At 60.7% G+C, this 10,459-nt stretch overlaps 1 protein-coding gene across 3 annotated transcripts in view; it reads left to right on the top strand.

Annotated features, from left to right (window-relative positions):
- The window catches only part of ZFPM1 (zinc finger protein, FOG family member 1), a 31,619-nt gene that overhangs the window by 8,624 nt on the left and 12,536 nt on the right, over nt 1-10,459 (top strand). For 2 of the 3 annotated variants that reach the window (XM_068693367.1, XM_068693366.1), the window contains exons 2-3: nt 5,490-5,621; nt 7,265-7,360. In XM_068693367.1, coding sequence (XP_068549468.1) covers nt 5,490-5,621; nt 7,265-7,360 — 228 coding nt within the window. Of the gene's footprint in view, nt 1-5,489; nt 5,622-5,765; nt 5,956-7,264; nt 7,361-10,459 lie in introns of those variants that run through there. The other variant, XM_068693368.1, reaches the window with a different exon arrangement.

Genomic DNA, 10,459 nt, shown 5'->3' with positions numbered 1-10,459 from the left:
AGGGAGCCCCAGCTGGAGCATCGCTGCCTGATGGATCCAGCACTGCCCGTGTCCCTGTCCCTCTGTCCGTGTCCTCGCCGGGTGCTGTTGTGCACGGAAAGTTCAGAACTGGGCAAAATCCGTCCAAAATTGTGTCCATTGCTGGTGGTTTTCGCTTTGGGGTGGGCTCACGGGGCCGCAGCAGCTCCGCCAGTCGGCGACCCAAAGCGCTTCCCACGAGCAGCAGCCAGAGGTGGGGGCCGGCTCCGGTGAGGATCTCCGGGGTAATTCTGGGGTAATTTGTCGCGGGATTAGCACAGAGCCTGACCTCTGGCCTCGCCCTCACCTTGTGTCCTCGGGGCCGTGCCGGCGGGGGAGCATCCCGTCCTGATGGGGCCCTGCGCAGGCTGCCCATGGAACAGCGTTACCCCACGCTGGAGGAAAAATGTGGAAATTGAGGCTTTTCACCCAGAAAAAGTCCCTGTTCCCTATGGAACAGCGTTACCCTATGTTGGAGGGAAAATCTGGGAACTGAGGCTTTTCACCCGGAAAAAGTCCCTTTGGCCACCAGCAGCCGAGGCACCTGGTGCAGGAGCAGCTTGCTTTGGGTGCACCCGCTCGGATCCTGATTTTTTGGGTCCTTCCCAAGGATTCTTTGGGGTCCTTCCCAAGGATCCTTCCCTGTTCACCCCCCCCGGAGCAGTGGGGCTGCCATGGCTGCACCCTCCCACCCGTGTGCGCCGGGCACCCCTCGGTTGCGCATCCCCTCCTGCGCCCTGCTGGGGGCTGCCTCAGTTTCCCCGCTGTACCCAAGCCACCGGGGTCCCATCCCCACGCAGGGACCCCCACTTTTTCCCCCCCCAAATCCCCTCCAGCAGCCAGGCAGGGCTCTGCTGAGCCGCGTCCCCGTTCCATGCAGCGATCTGCTCCTATCCATCTGATGCGCCGGGGCCGGGGACGGCTCTATTAGAAGCTCTCCTCTCTTAAAATCTATCAGGGCGCTATCGGCCCCATCTGAAACGTAAAGTCACTTCATTGTCATTGTTCCTGGATTTTCTTTCTCATTATTTTCCCGTGCCCCCCCGCGGCCCGCTCCCCCCCCCCCCCCCCTCCCCTCCCCTCGGCGGCTGTTTGATATGATGCGGGCTCCCTCGCTATTAGTATTAGTAATCGCGTCCCCTGAAGTGAAACAATCTCCTGTAATCTATCAGCAGTTTATCGGACCTATCTGAGCGCCGGGAATGGCTGGGCCCGGCGATGGCGCCATGCTCGGGCGCTGATAAAGTTACAGAGTTCAGCCGGTGATGAATGTTAAGTAACTGCACCCCGCGCAGATAGGATGTGGACTTGGCAGGGGGAGCAGCTCCGGCTGAAACCAATCTCTCCCCTATCAGCAGGGCTGGTTTTTCTCAGGCTCTGCCTCTCCGCTTGGCTTTTCTTTCCCCCCCCCCCCCAACAAAGGGGGCTGCTCGTTTTTGGGGAGGGATGCTCGGGATGGGGGTGTCGCTACCCGGCACCCGCGGACCCCGGGGCGCAGGCATGAGCCATTGCAGCATCCGTCCCTCCAGGTAAATTAAGCCAAAATCATAATTTATAATTAAAAAAATGATCCCAAACTATCAAACCCTCCGCCTAGCAGCTCCCCGACTCTTTTTCTTCTCCTTCCCCTTTTAACACAGAAGAGCCGCGGGGCGAGTTTATCTGGGCGCGATAGAAAAGGGCTCCTAATTCGAGATAGGTACGGCTGGGGCTGGCCCCAACATTATCAGCTCCGTGCATGGGGTTGATATTAAAAATGCTGATATCTCGGAGGGGGGATGCTGCTCCAAACCTGCGCCGGGGCTGATAGGGGAAGAGTTTTGCTCTGCGCTCAGCAAGGCTCGTTTTTCCTCCAAAAAAGGGTCCCCGGGGTGGGAAGGTCCCTCCCGCTGCTCCCATCCCCGGCTTCCCCACGGAATAGGTTGTAATTTTGGTAAGGTTGAGATGGGAAAGATCGGCCAAAGGGAGCCGAAAATAACCCGCTGGATAGCGTGACCTTTGGGGACTCGCGTCACTTCCCAGCCACCAAAACCTCGTTTGCCCTCGGCTGGGGCTCTTGGCATCCCCGCTCCGGTGCTGCCCGGGGCACCCGAGGCCACGCAGAACATCGGGGCTGCTGGAAGAGAAACCTTAATAAGTACCAGGAAAAAATTGGGTGAGAAGCACGGGCCGCTGGCCCATCAGATAGCGGCGGTTTTTGGATCGCCCTGCAGCCCAGGTTGCTCCCCGGGCGTTGCTCGCTGCGGGGCGGCCGCAGCCCAACCTTGCTACGAGACCCTGGGGAATCCCCGGGCTGTGCCGGACCTGGCCGAATTGCTGTAGAATCAGGGGGGGGCTTTGCTGAGAGGGGGGGCACAACCATAATATATGGTTTGGGCGCCTCCAAAACTCTGTTTGGGCACCTCCAGTTGGCGATGCCATAGCCGGGAGTGGAGGTGCCCCTCTTTGAGGATCGGTTTCCCAGGGCACACCTGCTGGCAGTGCAGCCCTTTGGCTCTTGTCTGTGAATTTTGGGCTGGTTTGGGGGGTAAAGAGGGAGCTTGGGGATCTCGAGGCAGCTGTGGCACCCCAGAGAGGTGCTATCCAAGCCCGTCTCCCTGCTTGCGACGTGATCAGGGAGTGTCCCGGAGGGTTTGCAAACCAGGAGCGCTGCTTTGGGCTCACCTGGACCTGGTGGCGAGCCTCAGCTGGCCCATTGGGGGTTTTTTGTTTCGGTTTTAATTTGAGGATGGCTTTGGGGTCAGCGTAGGGATGAGGAGGAGCTTGAAGGATGCTGTGGAGATGGAGAACAGGGCGGCTCTCTGCTCTCCAGCAGCTCACCCCATGGCTGCACCCGTGGTCCTGCTGTGCCAAGCGCTGACACCGGGGAGCTGGGGACACCGGGGAGGTCCCTGGGGTGTATGGGCACGGGGGGGACACCGAGGGGACACCGTGGTGCTCCCCCAGCCCAGGGCTCTGCGGTCACCACGAGGCATGGGGACATGGTCAGCCTTCGGCCCCCAGCTCGCCGAGCGCCGTCGTTCTGCTTGGCAGCGGCAGATCCGTGTTATTTTAAGAAGATAAATAAAATAAGCTCCTGGACTTTGATGCGTGCTGATAAAATTAAAAAGAAGAGAAAAAAAAAAAAAAATAGCAGAAGGGAGCGCGGGTCGCCCCCAGCTCGCACGTGCGCGCGGTCACAGCGGCGCTGGCAGCGCGCGGGCGGTGGCCGGGACCTGCTTCCACGGGACTCCTCCTCCTCCTCTTCCTCCTCCTCCTCCTCCCTGCTCGCAGAGCTGGTGGGAAAGTCTGGATCTGTTGCTATTTTCTATCTGTTATCGAGGCCTCTTATCGCTTTGCTCTTGTCTGCATGCCTGCTTTTGGAGCGTCCAGGGTCTCTCTCTTGGCAGCCTGGAAAAGTCCCCCTCCTTTTTTTTTTTTCTTTTTTTTTTTCCCTTTTATTTAATTTACCAGATAAGTGCAAGGCATGGAGAAAAGGTTTATTGTTCCTGTGCTGGGAGAACCTTAATTGCAGTGGAATGATCAAATCATTACCTGGGCAATGGTGATTTTCCCAATGCTGGAGAAGCCCCTCGGAGCCGTCGCGCTCGCCGGGGCGCACGGCCGCTTGCTCCCCGCTTTACTGGGGACCAGTTTTGGGGTGCAGCGCCCGGATGTGGCTTCATGGGTGCAGGTTTGGTGGTGGGATATGGGGGTCCTGGCCCCCATCCTGGGAGGGGAGTGGTGGTGGAGCAGGACCAGGCCAGGTGCTGGCACCCATCGCTGCGCCCACCCCGCCACTGGCACCTGAGCGACTTGGGTGCGTCGTCTGTGGTTAACGCCAATTCTTCCAATTGCTGTCATTTAAAAAAAAAAAAATCCCTCCTTGTTATCTAAAAAAAAAAAAAAAAGAGAGAGAGGAAGGGAGGGAGGAGGAAGAAGAGTTAATCGCCAAGCGGAGTATCTTGGACCAGAGCGTTTTTTGGCTCTTCCCCTCTCTGTAAAGCCAGCCTCAGTAATTCAGTTTTAAAGCATGAAAAAAGGGAGTTGATGAAATTCCACTATCAGCACTGAACCAATATGCAAAATATCTCGCCGAAAATCAAATAGCTATTATGTTTTCATTTCCATTTCAGCGTATTTGCTTAATGAAGAATAGACAGATCAGGCAAGCCGAGGGAGGCTGTGTGCGGTGATAACTGCGCAGGGCTTCCAGCAATCCCGGAGAAATGACGCTCTGCTCCCTGCTCCGCCGCTCGCTCTCCCTCTCTCCCTTTTTTTTTTTTTCCTTTTTTTTTTTTAAAATAGCCAGTATTTCCTCTAACCTGCCTGGCCGTGGTGCTTTACTCCCCCAGGGATGGTTGGGCTGGGGCAGGGCTGCTCGCAGGGGCGCGCTGGATGTGGGGACGCGTCCTTGGTGACATGGGACCGGGTGCACGTGGCCGGCGCGGGTGCCACTTGTCCCCCCATGTCCCCATCCTCATGGGCACCCTGTGCCGGTGCATTATCCACCAACGAGGTTTTATAGGATCAGTTTCCACCCCATCACCTCTCGGGGAGGGTGGTGGGTGCCATGGGGCACCCTGTTGGGCACCCTGGGGCTGGTGGCAGACGTGGCCCTGTCCCCATCCCGTCCCGTCCCGGCAGTGCAGGCACGAGTTGGGTTAACTTTATCAGGAGCCCGAGAGCCGTGAAGGCGTGAAAGAAAAAATTAGCCTAACAATGTTTCATTTACAGCGAGAGAAACGATTTGTTAGCCGGCGATTGTTTCTGAATATTATCAGAGTCTTTTTAATTGTGCTGGAACTGAAATTAGCAGAATTAGAATAAATTGCCTTCCCTTCTCCGGCAGCCTCTTTATTCACGCTCATTGTTGTCTGCTTTGTATAGATTATGGGCCCTTTGTTCTCCCGGTGTAAATATCCCTGCCTGGAGTCACGGAGAGCGGCTGAGGTCTGCGCGCAGCCGCCCGCCGCGCTTCCCCCTGCCCCGGTGTCGGTGTCGGGGCAATGCCGGGGGCTTGGCCGCCCGGTGCTCGCCTCGCCTCGTGCCGGCACGAGCCGCCTGCCGGCCTCCTTCCTCCCTCCCTGCCTCTTTTCGGCCCCGTGGGATGCTGAGTTGCCATGGCAATGGCAGCGTGCCGAGGGCTGTGGGGTACCCGCGGCGCATCCCGCACCCACCCGCCCCGCGCTCCCCATTTCCCGGTGCGGGGATGCGCAACGGGGACCCCACTCGCTTCTGGGGCTCGTTCCTCCAGCTCCATGTCTGGGGGGGGACCAAACATCCCTTGGGGACACCCTAAAACAAGGCAGTGGTTCCGTAAACCCCATTAGCAAGGGGACAAGGGACATCAGTGACGAGCTGTGAAGTGTGGGGTCACCCTTCCTGTAGGGTGTCCCTGTCCGTGAGCATCCCTCAAAGCGAGCAGGGTCCTGCCTGGGGAGGGGCTCCAGGGCTCTGCCCCCCACTGACCACCCCTCTGTGTTTCACAGGTTCCCTGGGAGCGATGGAGGAAGGCGAGGACGCCCCGGCGGGGCAGAAGAGCCCCTCGGAGAGGGAAGGGGCTGCCTCGGATCAGGAGGGCTCTGCCGAGCATGACGCCTCCAGCCCCCCCAGCAGCGAAGGTGAGCAGCACCTCAGGGCTTTCCATTTGCTCCCCGCAGCGTGGGCTCAGCTGCTGGTGCTTGGTGTTAATTAGCTAATGAAGCATTCCCCGCCCCATCATTAGCAGGGGGTTCATTAAGACCCAGGTGGGCTTTGGGTGCTCCATCCTGGTGCTCTGCGTGGTCCCGGGATGATGGCCAGGGGCACGGATGCTCTGTGGGGGGCTCCTGTGGCCCTTCCTGGCACAGAGGGGACCCCAGCAGGGGGAATTGGGGACAGGGAGGAGCAATCTCAGCCATCCCAGGGGCAGGAACGTGCTGGGGGGGTCACACATCGGGCTGCTGGAAACCAAAGGTGAGCTGGGTTGCTGGCTACCACCAAGCACCATCACCCCAAATCCGTTCCAGCGCCTTTCACCCCCCTGGATGGCTACGTGGGAGGGATGTGGGGACACGGAGGGACCCTCGAGGCTGGCATCCGACGTGACATTGGTGGGGCTGGGGCCGGAGCCCCCGTGGTGCCGTTGCTGCCTGCTTCCTGCCCGCGCCGCCGCCGCCTGCCTGCCGCCGCTCCGCGCCCCACCCCGGGGCGGCCGCGTTTCAGGGCCGGGCTGCCGCGGTCCCCAGATATCCTTTAAGTTCCTTCCTGTGGAGGTGGGGGCAAATCCTAATCAGTTAATGTTTGCAGCGCCCTGCGAGATAACGGCGGCGGGGCAAGGCTAATGGAGCCGGCCGGGAAAGAGCCGAGGCTCCCGGGAAGCGCCCGAACCCCAAAAGCCACGGGGTCAGTGCGGCCGCCGGGGCCCCAACGGGACCGGGGTCGGGGCAGGAGGGCAGGGGTGGCCGGGGGCAAACTTTGCTCGGCAGCACGGGGAGCGTTATCTGATGGGGGAGCGGGGCTGGGGGCGAGGGAGCTGGGAGCCCGGGCGCGGAGCTGCACCTGGCACTAGCCTGGCTTGATAAAGAGGTGATAGCAGAGATAACGCCGAGCAGCAATAACGGCCACTAAAGCTTTCAGCGAGATGGATAAAAATCAATATGCCAGGCACTTTGATTTATAGCCAAAAATAATAGGACTTTTATACCCGGTGATTGATTTATTTGATGTTAATCATCCCGCTTATCACCTGTATTAATAATCTCCAATGCCGGTGACGTCACCCCTGGGTGTTCGCTCTGGCGCCTATCGATTGGGCTCCGCGCTGGTTATCCGCCCGGGACGCGAAGGCAAACATGTACTTTGGGCGCTAATCTTCCCCACTGTCATATGCAGATAGGCCTTATCTGCTGCATCTCCAACAGCAGTTAATGGAGAAAATAATTGTTATCAAGTTGCTAGGAGTACGCCACAAATAGAGCCGTGACGGGAGCGGGACCGAACCCGGTCCGGGTGGCGCGGGGCGCTCGGTGCCGAGGGGGTGGTGGCCGAGCCGGGTGCCCCCCGGGGCTGGCAGGGTGTTTTGGTGGCCCCTTTTGGTGTGGGATGGGGGGCACCTGGGGTTTTGGGTGCCTCAGTTGTCCGTGGGGACCCCACGTGGGCCTGGCTGTGGCCATGGTTTGGTGATTTTGGGGTGCGAGCCCTGTGTGCGTCCTCGCCCCGGTGCGTCGCGACTGCCTCTGAAGTTCCCCACGTGTGACCTTGTGCCTCCCCTCTCCTGCTGCAGAGGCAGAGTCGAAAGATGTCCCGGAGAGTCCGAAGGAGCCCGAAAAGCCGGATCCTGGAGAAAACCCACAGGAGCCGAACTCTTGGAATGGGCCAGGTGAGTCCCCGGCCGGTCACCGTGCTGCGTCCTGGGAGCGGGCAGCAGCTGGAGGCGTTGGGGTGTTCCCCTCCAGGGAGGGTCGTGGGGCTGAGACCTGGGCACGTTGCGAGCACCGAGACTCCTGCTGGGACAGGAGATGTGGGAGGTGATGGTGATGTTCTCCCACATCCTTCGGGTCTGTAAAAACCACGCCAGGAGCAGCCGGGCTGGAGGCAGCGGGGACATCGCACGCCCCGGCGCGGGGAGGACTCCGTCCTGCCCTGCCACGCGCTGCCGAGGCCACTTCGCACACATCCTGGCAACCACAAGAGTGAAGCTCGAGTGGTTTGGTGATGCTTATCAAAACCCCAAGCAGCGAATAGAGCCAACTATCTCCCTGCTGGCATCTCCGCGCGGGGGCCGGCCAGCCGTGTGGGTGCCCCGCGCCCTATCGCGCCGCTATCTCCAAACCTCCGCGCCGATGGGTTTAGGGTCGGGGCTCCTCCGCAGATTGTGGGGCTGCGGGCACGTGCCCGCTGGGGCTGGCAGCAGCACGGCGAGCCCGACGGGTGCACGTGCCACCTTTTGGGCTCCGGTGGCTGCCCCGGGCATGCTGCGGGAGCTGCGCAGCCCCCGTGTCCCCTCGGCAGCCCCGGGGGGGCGTTTTGGCAGCGGCGCGTTTCCTCCCCGCCGCACATGACGGGAAGGGGTGACCTCGGGGCTGGATAGCGATCGCCCTTCGCCGCTGATCCCAGCCCGGTGATGGGGGTGGCTGGGGGGGACACGCTGCGTCCTCGTGGGCACCCAGGCAGGCTGGGTGTTGGAGAGCCCTGGGAAGGGCCGGCGGCCAGCGCACGTGTGCCGGCAGCTGCCGAAATCCCCACGGCGTTGGGGACAGCGATGGGGCGCCCGGCCCCGCTCCCCATCCCGTGCCAGCCGAGGGGAAGCACGCGCCGGCCCCGCTGATATCCCCATCCCTTCCTGCATGGCCGGCAGGAAGGAGCTGCGAGGCTCCAGCTCCTCTTTATCTGCTCCCCGGCCTTTTGTCCCCGTGACCGCGGGGCTCCCGCGCTGCCATCCCCGTGGGCGCGATGCCTCGCTGGGGACCTTCTCCCTCTCCTAAAAGCAAACCTTCCCAGCCCATCTGTGTGGCCAAAGCGAGCTCCAGCTCCATCCCCTTCTCCCATCTCAGGGTTTCCTAAAAGTGGGACCGTGTGGGGTCACACCGGGGTGCTCAGGAGGATGCTGCCCAGCCGGACCCCTCGCCGCGGGCTCCCCAAACCGAGCGGCGCGCAGTGCGAAGCCTCCGCTCCGGCCCTGCCTCCCCCTTCCCCCCTCAACCAGCGCGGGTTATTTGCATTCTTTATGTAAAAGAGATTTTATTATCGCCTTCTCCCAGCCCATCTCTATTCTGGTAATTGGAGTGGTATTAATTTCTGTGTGGCTGGGAGTTGATGGCGGTCCGGCGATGCTGCAGCGATAGGGTGTTCCTTTCGCACCAACCGCCGCGATAGCCCGTCTATCAGGCGCTCTGCAGGCTCTGCACTTATCAGGGATGGAGCTGGCAAAAAGGGAAACTCTGAGCAGCCTGAATTTTCTTTTTATCTGGCAGGATCCGCCGTATGTCAGCAATGGCAGCCGCGAAGATGTGGCTGGGGGGGGGGGGCGGGCGCGAGGCTGCTCCCAGGCGCCTTTGTTTGCGCCCCGCGGGGTCTCGGGGGGCTGTGGGGTTTTGTGCTTAGGGTCTGCAAACCCCCTGCCCTCTGGGCATGTGTAATGGGTGCTCGGTGGGCACGCTGCCCTGCGGGTGCTCAACAGCTTGGGATATTTTTCCAAGGGGTTCATGAGGCCCCAGGGTGGCACAGCAGCGTGGAGATGTCCCCCCCGTCCCCTCGCCGCGGTCCCTCCGCGCTGCAGCACCGTTTGGGGACTTTCTCTGGGTCTCCTTGGCCCCGCGGGGCAGGAGGAGTATTTTTTTTTTTGAGTATTTTTTTTTTTTTTTTTTATCTTTGCAATGACCTTGTTCGCCAGGGTGGGCTGGCTGCTCGCAGCTCTGATATGCAAATAGCTGATACCATAATCTATAATCCTCAACTTGGGAGCGTTTACAGATGTGCGGGGCTGTTTCAGTGGCTGTGCCCGAGTGGGGCTGCTCCCCGGCCACGGGTTTTGGTGGCTTCGTGTCGTTTTTGGACACTTTCTGAAGAGGTGCTGGGAGGGGATCACCGGTGCCAGTGCCCACCAGCAGCGAGCGGGGTCAGAGGGGGGATTTGGTGCCCACTCACGTCCCCCAAACCATCCAGTTATCGGTGCTCTCCCCTGCCCCAGCTCTCCATCTCTCCCACTCATCGTTGTTTGCCTTGGAGCTGGGCCCGTGATGAGGACTTTGGGAGCACCTGCGGCCTCGGCTCCTCTCCAGCAGGGAGAGCTGGGGGCGTGGGACTGTCCCCTCCTGTCCCGAGCCCAGCTGAATGTCCTGGAGGCGCACAGCGAGATGCTCTGTGAAATGCTGCAAACCCGGCACTGGCACGGGGAGAGCAGAGCCACGATCAAGCACCGGGCAGCTCAACCTCAATACTAGACACCAGAGAATCCCCACTGGCAGCCCAGGTAGCACGAAGCTTCTTGCTGCAGGAAGGGAGGGACCCCACAGCGGCACAGCCTCAACCTCACGGCACCGGCGGCGTGTCCCCCACCCCAAAAACCACGACCCCGGGGCAGCCGCCCCCACCTCCTCCCTGGCACGCCGCCGCCGATAGCGATCAGCCACCGCACCAAAGGGGCCTTATCTATCTCCTGCCCACATCCCCCCCCCCGTGCCACCACGGCGCCCAGGTACGGTGCCCGCTGCCCTCTCCGCGGTGCCAGCGCTCGGGGACCCCGTGGGTGTTTTTGGTACCGCTGAGCCCCAGCATCCCGCTGCTGCCTCGGTTTTTTTGGGGTTTATTTCGCCATCCCCAAGCTGCAACAACGATTTTGGGTCCGTTACAAAGCAACGCTCAGCTCTGCCTCCCCCCTGCACCCCAAATCCCACCACGTGCAGTACCAGCTCCAGCACAGGGCGGGGGAATTTTTTTTATTATTATTTTTCGCCGCATCTAAGTAAAACTGCAAACT

Source organism: Anas acuta, chromosome 10 (genome assembly GCF_963932015.1).
Source record: "Anas acuta chromosome 10, bAnaAcu1.1, whole genome shotgun sequence".
Taxonomy (NCBI): domain Eukaryota; kingdom Metazoa; phylum Chordata; class Aves; order Anseriformes; family Anatidae; genus Anas; species Anas acuta.
The sequence above is the reverse complement of the archived record's forward strand: the minus strand, read 5'-3'. Positions and strand labels throughout refer to the sequence as shown.